This window comes from Egretta garzetta, unplaced genomic scaffold (assembly GCF_000687185.1).
Source record: "Egretta garzetta isolate BGI_Z169 unplaced genomic scaffold, ASM68718v1 scaffold117, whole genome shotgun sequence".
NCBI lineage: Eukaryota > Metazoa > Chordata > Aves > Pelecaniformes > Ardeidae > Egretta > Egretta garzetta.
The window spans coordinates 5,262,260-5,282,260 of record NW_009260479.1 but is presented as its reverse complement, the minus strand read 5'-3'; the positions used below and the strand labels follow the sequence as shown (position 1 = coordinate 5,282,260).

Genomic DNA, 20,001 nt, shown 5'->3' with positions numbered 1-20,001 from the left:
GGATGGATGTCTGCAGCAGAGCCAGTTCCCTGAAGTATTTAACCATATTTTAAATACTAAAACACATTTTCTTTTTACTGTGAACATGGAAATGGGAGTATGTGCAAGGAAAACCTTGTTGTCGTTCAAAATATTACACAACAGGGTATGTACAAATCTGATTAAGTTTTCTTTAATTAACTTTAACCTCATTCCTGCCAGTAGCTTGTATAAGAGGACACAGGAACATCAGTGAGAGCTCTGCAGAGAGAACTACACACATCGCTTTGAAAATTTACTCACAGTGAAGCATGGGCTCAGATCCTCCTCCTGTTATCACTTCTGTGGATCTCCAATGCATATTTTGTGCTCACTCCACTTCTGGAACTTCTCTTGAAGTTACTGGGAGTTCAGCGTGGGGGATGCACGCAGTATTTCACAGCCCCTCGGCAGCGTGGGCAAGGAAGAGCCGAACTCAGCTCCGTGATTGCTCCTGTGATCTACTTACCATGTTGTTCTGACTACACCGTATACATTTGGGAAGAAATATGGATTCTGCTTAGGAGTAACTGTGTACAATTCCCTCCTTCCCATACACAAAATCCATGAGGAGTGAGAATTTCTCACTGATGCCTGTAAGTGTATTTGGAAGCTCCCAGTGATGTGCCCCCGCTGGATGTGCTAAATCATAGAATGTTTTGGGTTGGAAGGGACCCCTTGAGGTCATCTAACCCCCCTGCAGTGAGCAGGGACACTGCTAACCAGATCAGGTTGCTCAGAGCCCCGTCCAACCTGGTCTTGAATGTTTCCAGGGATGGGGCCTCCACCACCTCTCTGAGCAACCTATTCCCTGCCCCTTCGCTGTGCTCACGGGGAAACGGTTCATGCAGAACAGGATGAGCACCAGGAGGCCTGAGGAAATGCATATTTTATGCTGGGCTTTATTTTGGGGAATGCAAACACAACGCAGAACTGTAAAAAAGGCCACCATTTCTGCTGGCCACAGCAAGAAGTTAAAGGTAGAGATACCCCCTTGGATATCAATCCAAAATTAGCTCTTGCTTAGGACCTGCCATGCCAGATCAAACCAGTGGTCCAGTAGCATGCACTGGTGTGAAATGACCTTAACACTGGTGAGGGAAATCCTGCAACAAGGTTAGGGGAACACTCTGGTCAGTCATGGTCTGACCATGAAAACCCTGAACAAACTGAGCTTTTCCCCTTATTTCAGTGAAGAATGTGAATGCATAAGGTCACCCATCTTGGACTCAGTGGGAGCAACATTACTAAAACCCACAAAAGAATAAAACAATTTTTGGTGGCTGGATTTCATAGACAGGTTGTTGCCTACATTGTGTTGCTAAATTTTTATTTTCCAAAGTTAAGACAAATAATATTAGGAAATAACTGTATATGGTATTTGTGTTCCACTTTTCCCCAGCACCTTGCACGAGAGCTCCCTGTTCCACATCTAGACCTGCAGATGCTGTCACGGTACCCATTAATTACAGCTAGCTGGCAATTACACTGCGGCAAGTGCAACTGTGGGGTTAGGAGAGGAGCTCTGCAAAAATATTTATAATGCAGACAGCTGTAAGCAGTTATTGGCAGATATATCTGAAAAGCAGCACCACTCGGAGGAAAGCAGATGGGACGGGCGCAGAGATGTTCATACCAGGGAACATGAGCAGCAAGCACAGAGGCTGGTTCCACTAGATGGCACCCGGCGCCAGCATCTCATTTTTGGGTGAACAGCAGGAGAAAAATGGGTGACGTGCAGGAAAGCTGAACTGGGCATAACCTCCCTACACACCTCAGCCCAGGAAAATGAGAACTGCGGATCTTAGCTGGCCCCCCTGTGAAAACTGAAAACTACAGGCCATTGAAAACAGAAGGCAAATGTGGTGAAAACGGTAGGGGTTTCTATCCCAAGTTAACCAAGAGGCTGTGAGAAGGCTGAAATAACAAAAAAGGAGAAATTATATCTGTGCAGTAAATATCCCCCCAGGATATTTACTCTTTCTTCTATCTCTGGTTTATTTTCATTTTTAAATAAGGTCCTTTGAGTCTATGTCATTGGCATGTATTAGTTGTCCTATCGAGAGCCAAATTGTGCTGCTGCTCCTTGTGTGGGAAGTTTACTGCCACGACAGCTCTCACGGGAAAATGTTGCAGTCCTGTACCCTGTACAAAATGCCATTTGTGAATGTATGTCTTAAGGACATGCCCAAATTGGCTTGTCAAACTTATGGAGAGCTCGGAGTAAAACCTGGAAAATGCTGGTACGAGCCCCTTTTGACTTCAGACACAGCCCGAACCTGGAGAGTCTGCAGAACATGGCAAATATAATTAGAAATTTCCCTTTAAAAAGCAATTTATGCTGGCATATTAATGTCACGTTATTTAAAAGGTGATGCCACAGATTTGGATTAATTGGCTTCCTTATTAGTTAGCCTCAGCAGGGGTGTAGCAAGGTGAGTACAGAGCCTAAACCGCCTGGCCTTCCTGATGAGGCAGATCATAGCCGAGGATGAGGAACAGGGTAGAGAGAGCAGAGGGAAAGTCACAGCCTGCTGCCAGGGGCGAGTGCCTAATGAGCAGGAGGGATATCGCGGAGGGGAGTGTTTGTTCACCAGCAGTCACTGCCATGGCTGTGGATTTGGGGGTATCCCGAGGTGCCCCTGGCACACACCGCTGGGGTGTAAAGCTGGTGCCTACTTGCAGGAGAGGTCTAATGCATGAAAACAGTTTGTAGAAATGGCAAAGGGGTTGTTGCTCAGTGCCAAAGGCTTTTGTCACTTGTGTTATCGTCAGGTAGAGGGCAAGGATGCTGCCCCTGGGTTGCAAATTTTGTTGCCCAAGGGACCTGGGACATCAAGATGAACTGAACCTTGTGCTGTGTCAGTGTGCTTGGTCCTGCCCTCAACAAACTTCATCCACACACATCCATCAGAGCAATATTCCTGTGTCCAACATGAAATACATGATGAAGAGATTTTAACCCCTTCATCCAACAGAGGCTCTACTTTCAGTTGATGTGTTCCATCACCCCTGACGCCGTGTTCACCTGCTACACTTCTCTCTCTTCACACACCACCCTAAAATATACGCAGAACTCCAAAGGAACGATAAAGGCCCATGTTCCAGGGATATGGCAACATGCCACCCTTTCCACCACTCACATGCACTACGATCACCTGAAAGATCAATGCAATTGTGACTGTACAACATGGTTTGCAATGCCTGCATATGCACCTACAGCCTAAATCACTTTGTAAACCGTAGCTGTACCAACATGGAATATAGCAGCCCTTCCAACCTGATCCATCGGTGTATCGTGCTTTGGGGACACCAATGCCTGCCACACCCATGTGCCTCTGGCACCCTCTCACTTTCCAAATCTTCCCCTTATTCTGGATACTTATCCTCTGACACATCCAACCCTCCAACTGCCTGCACCGTCGCTCAACCAAACACGGAAAGCAAGACGAGACACAGCTGAGCGTGCAATGTAGTTGAAGCTGAGAGGAACAAGAAGCTGGTTGTCAGGGATGAAGAAAGATCATGCAGTAGCAGCAAACTTCCTGGACCACTGCATTGTTACTGTTTAGCATTTCCAATACATTCTATGCACAATACTTCTATTTTTTCCACCTTTGTTTTGTCTGGAATAAAACTGTGCTGTCAATCAAATGCTTTTGCTCTTAGCCAGCTTTACTGCAGATACAAAGCTTATGTGCGCATGCTGTGTGTTCATCCTGTTGCTCAACACCCTTTCATCCCACAAGCTAATTCAGATATATTGCCAGAAAGATGGAGTTTTCAAAAATTAAATAAATCCAGCAAGTTCTTGGGGGAAAAAAAAAAAAAAAAAGAAAATCAAAAAAGAAGACCAGACTGAGGCAGGGAAGGAAAGCAACTGGAGAATTCTGGAGCGTGTCATGCTGGGACACTAGAGCTTTGATATGGATGATTGTGAGAAGTCTCCTAATTCCCATGTTCCAGCTGTACATGGAAACAACTTAAGCTCTAGCTGATGATTTTTTGTGGTGAGTCAATCACAAGACACAAGCTGTAGGGAAGCAGGCTTCACAGGCTCCCGGGCTCACAGATTTTAAAACATGTATGTCGGATTTTTTTTTTGTAGAAAGTATTGTTTCTCTGTTGCTAGGTATAAACCAAAGAAAGTTATTTCAATTTTTTTTGTTGTTGTTTGGGTTTTTTGGTTTTGTTTCTTTGATTGTGGGGTTTTTTGGGTTTTTTGTGTGTGTGTGTGTGGACAAATGTGCTGAGACAAATCCTTGAGGAACACCTGAATGTAACTAGTATTTTTATGGGCAAAAATGCTGAGATATTTGTTTATATCTTGCCATTAAATCTGTACTTTTCTATTGTTAAGCCCACTGGTTACTGTACCAAAGAAACTGGATTGGAAAGAGGGTATGGGCCTCAAAAATGCAGGTATTGCAATGTCTGACTTCTGGGACTTTTGCCCTTAAAACATCATTCCTGTGTCAAACAGTGATGTCCCCTGAGAACCGCCCAGTTCGGGCTCCACTGAACACAGGCAGAGCGGGAGCTGCCTACCAAGAGCCGCAGGACACGCTGAGCGCACAGGCATGGCCAGGATCCTGCCTTCTCTCCAGGGCAGGCACTTGGCCCACGGAGGCAGAAACCTGGAATCCCAACCTGCAGGACTTCAGGATGTACCCCAGTGTTTTCCCAAGTCAGAGACACAGTAATTCATTTAATACAGTGGTACGGGTTGCAGAGAGTGGATATAAACTGAAAGGGGAGGTTCAGACTGGATAGAAGGAGAAACTTTCACCCCATGAGAACAGTCAGGCCATGGGACAGGTTGCCCAGCAAGGCTGTGTGGTCCCCATCCCTGCAGGTTTCCAAAACCCAGCTGTATAAATCTCTGAGTAACCTGCTTTGAGCAGGAGGTTGGACCTTGGAACAGCCTTTCCAGCCTGAGTTATCTGGTGATCCTGTGATCACCCTGTGTATAAAAACGGCAGATTTTTTTAAACTTTAAAGGTTTTGCCAGCTATTGCATGGATCCAAAACATCTACTACCTGTTTAGCCATAATGTATAGAAACGACAACTTAGCAAAGAAGCATAGCAAATACTGAAATGATGTTTTATAACCAGAAGTATGTGCAATGTTCTACAGAAATGGCAGAGCACAACTATATTGTCCCTTTTACCACTCCTGCACAGTTATCACGATACTTAAACCACACAACCTGGCACCAGCTTCCTGGCTTTTAGCTTTGTATTTACTGACAGCGATTTGAGGAATTCTGCTGTGCAACTTAGGCATTTCCATTGGTGCTACGGAAATGTCACTCTAAAACACCATGTATCATCATATGTGTACATTACTGTTACTACATTACATCATATGCTTACCTTACTGGTATGGTGGCATCCCATTCCTGACCAGTTGGGCCAGTTCTTAAAGTACATATATATAAAAGGTATCTTTTAAGGTAAAAGCAGGTAGAAACTATGGGCTAGACTCTAGTGAAACAAGACAGGCAAGATGAGCCACGGGTAACTTGCAGCACCCCAGAGACAAAGCTGAGAAAGGGGGATTTAAAAAACTGCAGCTAATCCAAGCTAAAGAAGGATCCCCTCAAGCTAACTGATGCCTGTGTTAACCACTGAGCCTACCTCAGGACCTCCAGTGGATGGGGGGACCTAAATGAAGAGGCACTGATGGAAGGCAAATGGCGGAAGTTTATTGCCTGTAATGACACATAACCTTTCATACTAGGTGCTTTAGATAAAGCAATATTGCTTTCATGAAGTTTAGAAATGCTGTGTAAAGCCTATGTGGCATTCTTGTCTCTCTGCACTTACCTCACACTCTCTGAAAAGATAACCTACAAACCTGAAGGCTCATAGCTTCTGTGTAACTATGAGTACATGTATCTAAGCAGCATTGGGATCCTGGGAAGAGACTACTGGTCTACCTGCCTTCAGATGGGATGCTGGAGAGAGCATTTGTATCGAGGGAATCTGCCAAGAGACCCAAAACTGAAGGGTGATGCCTCAATTCTGACCAAATTTAAGGGACTAAACACCCCTGTATAGATCCTCTGACAGTGCTCTGGTGAGTGGCCAACCGCGGCTCTCAGCCAGATGCCAATACATCTATATTCTAGCCAAAAACTTGAAAACTGGAAGATGAAATTCATGTAGTCTGACTCTCTGGGGAAGCTGCGTACTTCTGTTTCCAGACTATGTCATCTTTCGTACAACACACAGCTCAGAGGATGCTGCAGCTGAACGCCAGACCTTTGCAAAGGGCTGTCACAGGCAACCATTTGTCACGATACACCTTATTTTGCAGAATTCTTAATGGTTTTAAAATGAAGACATTGAAAAATTGCTTACCCATGAGGTATTTTGCTGAGGACATAATATGCCGTATATGAATGCTGATACACCTGCAAAACAAGATTAAGAAACAAAACAAACAAAAAAAGAGATTAGTAATTGTCACCTGTGTTAATAGGGCTCTTTTTCTGCAAAAACAATCTAGCATTTATGGCTAGGGAGCTCTTCCAAACACTTCAAAATCTGTAGCAGAAAAGAACAATACATTAATTCACCTAACGCTGTTGTGTGTTCTTTTCATCTTGCACTTTATTACAGTGTTTGGCAAATCGTATACATCCAGATGCTCTGTGTCGTTACCATGACTACCAGGTCTTTGATTAAACTGGGGGCACATGGTCTCTGCAAGGGCTAAATATAGAACAATCATTAATGAGGACACCTTGGTCAGCTGGAGACATTCTCCATCATTGTAACTAGACACAACAGGGATATAATGTATATTTTTTTTGCTTTATTGCCACATAAATAAAACAGGGAGTGACGCTGGGTGATCTCAGAGTGGGTTGTAAGACCCCTGTCAGTCAGCAAATAAAACCTTACTGTCTTAGGGCATAAATCTGGCCTCACGTTTGTCTGACCTGCTAAGTTGCATCTTCTTATCAATTTGCACTCTTTGGGCCTTGGGGAGGAGCTTCTCAGCTTGCCCGGCAGGTCATCTCAGAAGGGATAGTTTATTACTTATTTTCTAAGTAGTAAATAATAATACCAGGGTCAAGGTCAGCGACTGAAGGGTTGGTGATTTTCTGCTAGTGACAACGCAATCTGTAACAGTGATTTGTGGTTGCCCAAGGTGAGCAATGCTGAGCAACTCAAGGGTCAGGGCTCTGGTGTGAAAGGTCTAAATATGAATGACACATTTATACAAGCACTCTCTTTTGCAGTTCTGTCCTGTTACTGTATGCTACTAAATAAATAAATAAACGACCCTCCTAACAATCATTTCATTTGACTTCTACTTAACTCTTTAAGTCACTTGCTCTCTGGTAGCTCTCACAAAGTATCCTGTCCCAGAGGACAAAGGAGGAGCTTCTTGAATTCTTGCTTCACCCATCAAGTCTGTCTGGCCAAAATTGTTTTTTCCTAGGTATCTCTGGGTCTGCACAATTTTTTTTTTTTTTTTTTTTTTATTTATGCCAAAAAACAAGGAGGTGTCCTGGATGGTGCTGCCAGCCTCAGCAGTGTCCATCCCAAGCACATTGCCAGCATCTCATCTCATCAAATTTCACAATTTTTTTTTTTTTTTTTTTTTACTTATGCCAAAAAACCATGAGGTGTCCTGGATGGTGCTGCCAGCCTCAGCAGTGTCCATCCCAAGCACATTGCCAGCATCACAGACAAGTAAGCGTGGCTTAGTACCTGTCACTCTCAAGGGCAAGCCTGCACAGTGGCATCTGTAACAAGTTTACATCTTTTGGGGGCTCAGTAGAGAGGCAGAAAAACACAAGGCACATCATCCTGTAGATATTAAACAAACTTCTCTGCTACAATTTGAATCCAAACACTAAATCCTTACACTACTGCATGAAACCCCTGTAAAAAGCTACCACCAGACTACAGAGGTGAAAGCAATGGGATTCTACCCATGAAATGGAGAGAACGATGCCAGACTGATGTGATTCCCTTCCTACCCCGTGCAATTAACTCCCTTCGTTACAAGGACATCATCAGGTTACATCCCAAAATCATATCTCTTTTAGGCATTCAGATAAATAAAGATTCCCCCAGCAAGGCAAGTCTCTGGTGTATTGATATCAGGGAAGGTCTAGGAACACAAGCAAATTCACTGCAACCTAGCATCTATTTTAGTACAGCTGTCCTTTTTAGATCTACCTGTTTCAGATGATGTCAAATAAATTACTGTTATCTCACCCATATCCAGTCATACCAAAGAGCTCTTGAATCTGATAATGCTGATATGGAGACCTGGCTGATGCATGTGGCCTTAGGTTTTATTCCAGTTTTGGTGAAATTCTAAATCTGCTAAAATTCCTTAAAGAAAATGCACTGGAAGACTGAATTTGTCTACAGAGCCGAAAACCCTAACAATATACTGCCATTAAATACTGAGCAACTTCTGTCTTCAAATATCCTGGCAGTAGGATGTAGAAAATTATGTAGATATGTAAACTGTGATCTGAGGCAAGGACTTGTGTTCAAGGTAACAAGCCTGGCAGAGGCAGAAGCCAGCACCCAAAATGGGTATGAACAGACCCCTTCAGGGGAAAACAGAGAAATGTGGCAGGCTGGAAGGAGAAGAAACAGCCAGGGAGGTTTTGAGCAGGACATCTACTGATGTCCCTGCTTGTGGTACAGAGTCCCCACAGCCATGCTAGAGAGTTTAGAGCTGTCTTAGAGCCATTAATGGAGCCTGAGGTAAAACATTTTCTTTCCTGAGAGAGTTTAGGAGTGGGGAAAACAAAATTTGTTGGAGTCTCAAAGAACTCCTTATTTTCTGACCATCATTTGCCATCCTTTTGGGTCTTTGGCCATTCTCTTAAAATATCTCACATCAGCTGTGCCTGTAGTCTTCAAAGGCTTGCAACTGGCAGAGTTCATTCACAGGAGCTATCCTTTCTCAAATAAATCCTTAAAATCAGTAGGTTTTCTCATATAAATAACAACTACTTGTATCAGCAAAGAGTTCAGGACCAGGCATTTATTATTATAGTTCTTAAGAACAAGAGCGCATGCAGCTCAAAAGTCTTCATTCCTACTATTTCAAACCTGTTTTGAAAACACTCTGCAAGCAACCCTCCTAAGCAGACGGGAATCCAACAGAAACATCACTTAATGTCTTTCTGAGAAATGAAAAGGCTGCTTTCCTCTTAGATATGCAAACCAAATGAAGTTATTTTCACATTTTGAGAGGATGACTACGTCTGCTTAATATCTCAACTAAAATTTTTGCTGGGGTTAAGCTGAACTAGGCTATTCACTTACCAGTAGGAAAACCCCATACCAGGGAACAGTGCAGGAAAGAGATGAGCATTCTTCTGAAATCCAAAGCTAAGCCTCAGAGATTGGACAGTGCTTAAAAGTTAGTATTAATTTCATTTAACCCCTCTGTTTCTGAGGCTTAGCCAACAAAAATAACTGCATTAACTTTCTGTGTTCCCCTTCTCCATCCAAGAGGTGCGATAAAAGCCATTGCACTGATTTGATGGATCTTAGTCCTGATTTTTGGCTGGATCCCAGAAGCACACAGCTCTGCTCAGCAGAGAGGTATATTTGAAGTAGCAGAGTTTTTGGCAGCTGTTTTGCTCTGTAGACCCTGTGTGCCAAGTCATCCCACCAACATAAGTTAGAACAGGTTTGAGACTGCTCTGAAGGGTTCTAGATATTACCAAAATCAGGTCACAAAAGCTCCCATGCCAGCTGTGACCAATGAGTGCTGTAAAAGTCATTATACTCAAACCGCTGTGCCAGAAACATTCTCCCACTGGGCTTCTCATCCCAGGTCACAGCTTGCTTACTTTCAATCTACGTTATGCTCTGCAACATGTGCATGTTTACACTGAAATCATAAAGGGTCTAAGAGATGGATCTATCTGTTTCCACTTCAGCCTTGGAAAGGTAATTATCTCTCTAAAATTCAGAAAAACACGGGACTAATTATACATGACAACACTTTGTTGTGAGGCCACTGACCTTATTTTATGTAATCATCAAAAGAAACCTGGACCTGACCAGGTGACAGTGGAAATGCAAACACTGCAGGACATATAGCAGCAGAGAAGAGCATCTGCCTCTCCCCTGCCACCGAATTCCAAAATAAAAAGTAAATTACGGTTCTTACAGGCTACAGAAACAAAATGGAAGAAGCAATTTCTGTGCCACATCGCTGCAGAGCATAGTATGGTGTGAATGGTAGAGTAACGTCTCCTTGAAAGCACTTGTTTCATCTCTAAGGATACAGGTCCCGGTCCAGCAGGGCTTACTTAAATAGAAAATATATATTATTGAAGAACATAACAGGTTTGGACTCATTTATTCATTGTGACTATTCATATACTTTAAATTAGAATCCATAGCTCTTGTTCTTGCCTGAAAGCAACTGCACAAATACTTGACGTAAGTCCAAAAAGACAGGCAGGATCCTGGTTACCTCTCTACATCTCACCTGGTTTGTCCCACAGACACAAGCTGGACACACAGAGCCTTCACCTTCATTAACTTCTTGTTAAAAGACTGAAATTGTCACCATAATTTTCAATTTGGCACTGCCCATACAACTCCCAAAGGATTAAGAGAAGGTTTTAGATGGAAATTAGGGAATTTTTAGAGGTGTTAGATGGAAATTAGGGAATTTTTAGAAGGAGATTGTAAAATACTTTTTTTGGCATGTTTTGCCTGGTATGAAAGATTACAATACCTGCCGAGGATTTATTATTAGCATCAGAAAAAAAGGAAAAGTTTAGCTTATGGTTCCATCTTCTGTGCTGGTTTCTGTCCCATTTTGCAGGCTGATACCATGCTAACACCAGCCGTAATCAGCATCTACCAAAAGGGTTTCTTTTATGTTTATATGACAAAGTGCTGAATCAATACAAACAAGAGGCACATGCAGGCTTGCTTTCAAGGAAGTTTACAAGCAAAGAAGGGGGGGGGGGAAGAAAGCCCTTAGAAGACACCCCAAATCAGCCCAATCTTCTCATCTTCCAACAGGCTGTTCCATCAAAGCAGCTAATTTAGGGTCTTACCATTCAGCATATTAAACAGTTCGCGGATCTGAAATTAAACCCAGGTGGACTGGCTGCCATGATCTCATGATTACTACTTACTAGATAAATACAGGAATAAAACACCCTTTACAGCCATTTTCTAAATGACTCCACAGAGCCACCTGGTTCTTCATGCAGTAGTGTTGTTTACATTAAAGTCATCTAGAAAACTCACCAAAAATCCCATAAAACTTACAAGTTTGAAAGGGAACAGCTACAGTGCAGTGCAAGCTGTGTTATACAGCAGTTTGCAAAGCTTAGTACAAAATCTCTAGCATTTAGTGTCTTTTTTTCTTTTTCAGGAATCACACATTTAATCCAAAAAAATCATCTCAGTGCCCCCAAATAAAAATGAACACTCTAAATAATCATCGGAAATAAAACTGTACAACGGTTGGCTAAAGTCCGAAAACAGCAAGAGTATATTTTAATGTAATTAATCATAAAGCACTAAGTAGTTATCTAGGTAGAAGGAATCACTTTTTATTCTGTAACAATAAAGGATATCTCCAAATAATAGATCCCTTCAGGATTCTTAACAGACCCAAATTGTCTTTATAATCTATTCCCTTTTATACTCTATAGCAAGACAGTAAAAATACAGCACAAGTGGCCACAGGAACAGGAACTGCCAGATCCATGAAAAGGGTTTCCCACAAAGAGTCTCTAAAAAGACATTTTCTGGAAGTGGGTTACATAGCCAATTTTCCTACTTGTGCTATGAGCAGACAAATCCCCAAATGCACATATGAATGTCAAGCCGATTGAATAATCCCAAACATTTGACATAATTACATACTCCACTTTTCAAAATGGTCCTGGCACACTTAAACGCTAACTCATGCTGTGATGCAAAATATGCAGGTAAAAGATGATTTGTCATTTGGCCTTTACTATCCGTGATATTTAACCAGGCTCTGAAGTTGACAAATTAAGAGGGAAAAGAGTATAAAGTAGAATGCAGGAAGGCTGCTGCCCTGCATTGGCAAACTGCTCACGTATTTGGTACCCTGTTACCTAACGATGGCATGAAAGGGAGGGAAAAACAAGTTCAGAAGGTAAATCACAATCAAATGTTAGCCAGAGGTTGTGTTTCCTTCTACTACATGCACAGGAAAGGATGACCCAAGTCACTATCAGACTGTCACCTTGATTCTTCTATTGGTCAGTCACCAGCAATTAAATATTGTGTTATCTTTACTGGGTAACTGTGCCATTTGTACAAATCTTCCAGTAGAGAAAAGGATAATTAGCTAAAAATACCTCACTGCCATACTTCTTTATGGTATTCCCTGGAGAATTAAAGCAGGTCACTGTACCTGTTTGCAGAATTCTCTGTATTTTTGAGGAAAGTCAACATCAAAGACTAAATTTTCACTTAATGAGTCAACATCAAAATGATCAAAATTCTTTATGATACCATTGGTTTTGTTGAGGCTGTAGAATCTGAAAACTGATGAATAACTAGAACCCTTCTGTTCTGTTGAGAAGAAAGTGAGGAAAAATCCATGCCTGTAAGTAACCACCAACTTCTTGTAATGTTTTGTTCAATTTCTGATCTTTCATTCTCCCATGTATTTGTGATTTACATCACGAGGGGTTACCTCTGGCTGAGGCACGGTTTGTGGGCCTTTTTATTTTTTTCTGTCAGTGGAGACAGACTGGTCAGCAGTATTCTCCCCAGCCCAACTATTTTAGCAAAGTATTACCAACATTTTATTGCTAATAGGCACTCCATAGTAACCAGCCTGGAATTAGATTCTCTGAAAAACCACAGGTTATCGCTTCCTTTTGTGTCACTGTAATAAAAAAAAACCACAACAAAATCCATACTGGTATTTTGTACCCTACACTCAGTGAAACTCAATTGCTTGCAAGAACCAAACAAATCAATAAAGCCATATAATTTGAGATGTTTTCAACATTCTCACCTTTCAAATTCACTGTGATACTGACCTATTTTGTTTTCTTCCGAGGCAGCAAATTCTCTTTTATCTCTACATTGAATTAGCCCTTTATCGCTTCCCAAGCAATGTACCTCTAATACAGTCTCATGCCATGTGCTAACCTGTTTCTACAGCCATCCAAGGACCACTGCCCATTTCTCTTTGTGCCTCTAATAAATTAGGAAAACCGTAATGAAATGCTGTCAACGAGCATTTCCTGTGCTTTGGTTCAGCTGGCAGCCAAATAACCCACAGCTGCCCTCAAACACCTGATTTGGGATGATCTTAACCCACCGCACCATATTCAGTTGATCCGCCACACATGTAACGTGGTCACAGCCACAGAAAGTGCACACTGAGAGTGCTGTGCCACTCCAGGACAGTCGTGGGAGCTCAGGAAAGGGCAGAGACTGGAGAAATAACTTTGGGCAGGAAAGGTGAAAAGAAGGGGTCTCTGGATCAATTAACATAAAGAGCATTTGGCATTTGGTTGCCTTTGCTATAATTGCCTCTGTATTCCAGAGGAACTAATTTAAATTAACATTTTGGAAAAAGGAGCACGATACATACCTGGGGAATGCACATATTACAGCTGAGTTATGGAAGAAATCATTTTTCTTGGAAAGAGGAGGGGAGGATCCCGACCCAGAGGTATAACGGTGCCTGGGCAAAATGACACAGCCAACGCTAAGCAGTCAATGTCTCAGAGAGACCCAATGGGGCAGCACCTCATCTCAGCCACACCAGTATAAAAAAGGACTGCTCCATTGCTCCCCAATGTCATAGTAAATCAAGGATTGGCAACTGGGTATCTCCAGAACAAGGAAGAAATTTTAGCAATTGATTTGGAAGAAGGGAATAAAATGCTGTGTACAAGGGATGGACAGTGGAAGAACACAAGAGGCAGTGGATCACCAGGAAGAATCTTTGCATGGCTCCGTTTTTCAAATCTTTTAGCAATTTAATCTCTGAGACTGAAAAGTCAATCATTGCAATATGAGCCTGAAGGAGCCTTTCTCTATAAGCTTGTCCTTGGTGCATAGAGGACAACCAGAAGAGCTCTCCAGTCATGCAGTGCTGCGAATGCCCTGCCACCCACACTGGAGAGGCTTCCTTGGAGCAGCAACAGTCTCCCAAGATGACATCGGGAAGGGACAACACATTCATGCCCCGGGGACTTGCATTTTAGAAGCGTTAGTAACTCAAGCTCAAGCTGATTGTAATAGGGTCATGCGCTGCAGGCAACACGCGTGGTTAATATGTAAATCTCTCCAAAAAACATGCAGGGGGAGGGCTGGGATTAGAAGCTGATTTTCCAGCCACCAAACCAAAGGTCTCTGAGCCAGCAAAGCTGAGGAGTTACTCCTTCGCAAATAGTGTCGTCTCTAGTTTTCAAAATAACCATAAATAAAGTGTGATGGCAACATCCACTACAGTAATAGATGGACTGCAGTGTTATAAGATAATGCTGTTACTTCATGTCCACAAACTGATTACCTATCTCAGTTGCTTCATGATAATAATTCTTTATTAAAAGATTTGTTTCCAAATTACACTTTTCAGAGCGTTATACTGCTGACGGTGCCGAAAGGGAATTTCAAGACCGGCTTTAGGATTTATGACTTTGTGACATGGTGGAGGTAAAGTGGATGCTCTTTTTGTTACAAATGGAGCTCCAGAACCAACTTAGGCTACAGGTATTAACATCCAGCTCGTGTGCCAGACCTCACCCCTAGGAGAGCATTAATCCAATCTGCCAACTGCTGCTGCACTCTCATACAGCTCTGCCCTGCCAAGCAATTACAAAAGCCTCCTTTTTCTCCCGAGCCACCTGTCCCTCATGGCGCTCCACTGGCACCAGCAGCACCAGCAAGCACGGGCAGTCATGGGCTTAAAGGACGACCGCTCCATTTTTAACTGGTAAATAAAATGGCAGCTACAACACATTCAGTAGGATTTTTGCACCGGCCTTTGTCATTGCTCAGGTTATCGGGAAGCCTCTGCAATCAAGTTATTACAAATTACAAGTGAGAGTTATGAATAATGAGCTCGGTTTGTTGTTGATCTTGTTTTTAAACTTTCATCAGTATTCACATCACAGGGCATAAACTCCCAGGTTCCCCTCCCACTCTGCAGCAGGTGCAGTGTAGGACTGGATGGAAATTCTCCAAGCACTGCACTTGCCTGTTTTATAGTCCTCTTCAGAAACTTGGAAATGAGAATTAAATTATCTAGTACAAAGTTAATGTTGCGATTCTAACATACCACACAATATATCTAAGGAAAAGAAGAAAAAAGATAAACAAAAACCTTTGCGTTATTTGGTAATATGGGTAAGAGTACAGAAGTAGCCTGGGGCCGCATAAAAGTTTTAGAAGGAGACAACAATTATCCCTAAGGTAGGAAACATAAAAAACCTTCAGATCCATACAAACACACACAAAACATACAACTATGTTCCTCTTGTAATATCTATGGTCATAATAATATCTGTATTGGGTCAGACCCAAAGTCCATCCAGTTCACTACTGCAGTAGCCCAAAGCCGATTCAGAAAGAAAACTAGAGTTAGCTTATTTATTGTTACCCTTCCCCAAAATACTTTCCCAGGATCTCACAGTTTGCAGCCACTCTCTGCAGCTGTCTACCTTGAGGGATGTCCCTGCCATTGACCTCTCTAGTCATCCTTTACAAGCATTTACCCTTTTTGCACCTACAGCCTCATGCAGCAACACCCTCTTCCCAGACAACGGTGCCAAAAGCCTGTTTGGGGTATGATTCCTCTGACCAGCCTTTGCTGTCTATTTTAGCCTCAGATTTACACCCTGGAGTACACCGTTTATAAAGGCAGCCCAGGATAGCTGATGAAGATGGGGAGTTTACATTGTTCACATCTACATTCACTTGACTGACGCTCACCTTCGTTGACTTTGGAGTTACAAGTCTCTGAGGGCTGAAGGACAGCATGAGAAATCAATGCTTAATAATCAATGCTTTTAACGAAACATTAGATAATGCCTTTTTAAACCAAACATTTCTTGAGCTGGGATGACTACATGTGGAAAGATTCTAAACCCCTCTTTTTTTGTGAAGTTTACAATCCAAATGGCACTCCTTTGTAGCAATTACATGAGAACCAAGCCATGAAAATGGGCTGAAGGCTTATTATATCTAATTAATTTATTCACTTTTAAATAATTCATTTTAGCGGCAGAAATTAGCAACTACAGAACCACAGCATATGTTCTTTCTATTAAAATTTACTCTTAGCATATCAAAATTGCTTTTTCTACTATAGCCGTTGAGAGGGTGAATAATACAAAGAAGTTAGCATTGTCATTGAAATGATGGTCCTAGGCTCAGGGCACTCTTAGAAGACTCAAAGAAAAGAATCCAAGACAAGAAAGATAAGACCTTCAAAAAGCGTTAGAGAGCAGAAGTTTAAGAGCACCGAAGTGGATGTGAAAGGAGAATAAAAGTATTCAGATATATGCCAGAGACCTTGCTCCACAAATGCTCTCTCTGTTCAGTGGAGGATTCATTTTCTAGTTCCATATGAGATCAGAAGACTCTGAGCTGTATCTTGATGTACACGTGGATCTAGTTCACTGGAGGTGATGTCTATTTTCTGATGTAAGGAAAAATAAACTGAAATCACATAGAGGAGAGCGGGGCTTTTTGTCTGTCATCCTTGTGATGCTGTGGACATCTTCCAACCCTTCACAGTACCACCATCAACAGCATCGCTGTATGGGTACTCTTCTACTCTTGCACATAAAAATCTGAGGACTCATGCTTTTAAAGACCTGATCAAAGCCCTATGCTTCATTCCCTTTTCAAGAAAGAGCCTTTTTTTTTTTTTTTTGAGCAGAGACTAAAAGAAAAGAGAATAGAAGATTCCATTTTCAAATCTGGGTCATTAGCTGCCCAAGGAGGAACGTAAATTATTGGGTATAACATAGCCCTGATAAAACCAGAGTTCTGCAGGAAGCTAAAGAGATAAAAGGCACTTGCTCAGGGTAAACACAGAGCTGCACACTCCGTGGATTTAGGCATGTAACTCAGCTAAAGAGGAGAACATTTGCATCAGAAGATTTGCATTTCTGAGTGCAGGAATTTCATTGGGGTGCTCTGCATAGTAAGATCTGGTTTTCCAGAAGAGGGCACTAAATATATTTTTTTCCTATTTCAGAGATTAAAAGTAAATAAATAAATAAAAGGGACTGGAAATCAGAAGAATTAGATTAAAAATTCCTGCAGGCTGGGATTGCTTCCTATGTTTCTGCATAGGCACCAGAATTAAATTCTTTCTGATTTTGCTTTCTAATGCCTTTTAAATCACTGTTGTTTTCCCTTTTGCATCTTATTCTTAATATATTTATTTCCTGAAGATTTTAAAACAACTATCTATACTTATCACAATCCAGCACAAAATGGCATTTTTATTGTCCCTAAAAACTTAAGAAGCAAATTTATTCTAAAACCAGGAACTCACCTCTAATGTAATTTTGAAGCTTCTGCATGTTGCAAGGAACCTGGTTCTTTATGAAGTTCTATTTTTATTTTCAATAATTTTTATATAGCTGCATTTATTTCAGTCTTCTTAAAGCACGGAAAGTTCCCTTGTGTTTCACTAAGATGAATTCCCATGGGAGTGCAAGCAGGAAAACTGCGATGGTTTTACTTCTGTCTATCTGATTTTGACTACCTAGGAGACCTTGTACAATTACCTTACCTATGTTATAGCCAAAAGTAAATTGCAAGTTATTTTCAAGATGTTTTGTGAATTTTGTTAGAAAATTAATCTCTACCAGACTGTCTGTTCAAGTTAGATCACCTATAGACTCAGAAAAGGAAGCAGAATAAAATTCTAATATTATCCAAGCAAAGAAAAATTGGTTATTTTTGTATCATAGTGTTTTTCCTTGAGTCTTTTTATTTTCCCTTCTCTGTTTGATGAAAATCTCATTTGCTAAAGAAAATATTTACAGAGGAAGACTGCTGATAGCTGATACCAATACACAATATACCTACATACTCTTGCATGACAAGCTAATTATTTCTGAATTTTGATATTGCTCTAGTCCTCCCTGGAACTGTGGATATGCTTTTCAGTTTACTGATGTGTATCTGTATCTGCAAATAAATGTAGGATACAGTTTGTTGGTCTCTGCTACATGAGCAAGACTCTCCAAATTAGTCTGAAATACCATATTGCACTCCATCATGTCTGTGCAATTCGTGCTGAGGTCTCCCAGCTCAAATCAGGAGGCTTAAAGTTTAGTCCTAATTCCATTTATCTACATTATTAGAGGAACAGCAAGAGTTTAATCCTTTGTTTTTAACAGAAAATAGTTAAAGCTCAGAGGTGGCACATCAGCTGAAGTCAGCATACTCGGTTTTTAATGCGCTCCATTTCACGCGGTTAGTATTTTGTTGCAGTAATCACACTAAACACCACTCCCCAGAATGGAGACTCAGTAAGAAATTGAGATTTGGTGCAGTTTTACTGAAACCATTGCTATAGAGGGAGCATGCGTTAGCAAAACTGGAATGTGGGGACTGAGGACTGCAGGAAGACCTGCTGGGCAGAGCTTTGCCTCTTGGCTCAGTCAAACACATCATATCGTGTTTTAAGAATGTATCTATATCATCATTTCATAAGCACCAACTTCCTGCTTTTTAACACCCCCAATAATGGGAAGAAACAGAGCTAAAAAGCTGGGATCCCACTGGGATCCCAATGTGGTTTTATTGTTTGCTCCAGGAAAGGGCTGCAGGCCACAAGTAACCATGGTGGCTCCCCACAAAAAACATAGGGACCCCACCTGTTCCTTCAACACTGAGATGATCCCACTCCTAGAGTACCTGTTGAGGACATGACGCTGGGGTGAGCACCCATTCCTTGCATTTAAGGGTGCCAGCACCTTTTTCCATGGACAATAAACACAGGAAGACTCCACCCACCCACTCCTCTTTGCTGAGATTCAGTGCCTATCATTTCCCCTTTATTAAGAATGGAAAATAAAGAAAAAGTATGCAGATTTGGGACATGTCATTTCACTCCCCATTTTTTGTTGCTGCTTCTACCCAGAGTTACGATGACAGACCCTTAATTTTAACCAGGAACCCCTTGCCCCATGGCCCAAGGAACTTAACGACAGAAATGTCCCTGCAGTTCATGTATTTGAGTGCCTAACCTCACTCTATCTTCTTGTTTAAGCTGGACATTTTTCCATAATTAAACTGGGCTGTGCCAAAGCAGAAGGATTGCTGCTAAGAGCAAAGAATAAGGCTACATAAAGGAACACATTTTCTGCTGGAGCTTTGTAGGGATTTGAAATGAACCATGAGGCTTGTCCAAAACAAATAAAATAAAGAATAGGTTTGACCTCTTTTCTTTCCCTGTGTTAATCCAAAATTTGTCCTGAAAGTTACAAACATGAAATTAGTTTTTGTAGTTTATCCTTCAAAAGGGAGGTCTAGGATTAAATTTGTCACCAATTATTGTTCCACTGTCCTGTGCTTGCATCCAAAAATTTCTATTCTAAACACACAATGCAACAGAAATCGGACAGAACAATGACTGCTGAGCAGTACGAACAAATATTCCCACCACCTGAGAACATGTTTACTCAATTAAAATGGGTACCCACCGTCCCATAGCAAGAATTTTTAATTTTGTAAGCATGTGAAGCAGAAAAAAAATTGTGATCGAAAGGGCTCTGCTGCCAAAGGCACAACTGAGGACAGTTCTCACACCTGAGAAGACAGTGTTTGCACTAGGCTGTAACAGAGTTTTGAAAAGTCATAAATCCCCCTAGAGTTGTGTGGCAAACTTCCCTCTCTGTGCCACCGCAGATATGAAATATTAATTAGGCTGAACCAATTACTGATACCAACACGCGGCAGAAGAACTCGGTACGTCGGTACGTCTGACAGA

General features: G+C 41.7%; 1 protein-coding gene across 1 annotated transcript in view; it reads right to left on the bottom strand.

Annotated features, from left to right (window-relative positions):
• Positions 1 to 20,001, bottom strand: part of DPP6 (dipeptidyl peptidase like 6) — a 264,379-nt gene that overhangs the window by 115,249 nt on the left and 129,129 nt on the right. Inside the window, exon 6 of the mRNA XM_009644081.2 lies at positions 6,387 to 6,439. Within this exon, the coding sequence (XP_009642376.1) occupies positions 6,387 to 6,439 (53 nt within the window). The remainder of the gene's footprint in view (positions 1 to 6,386; positions 6,440 to 20,001) is intronic.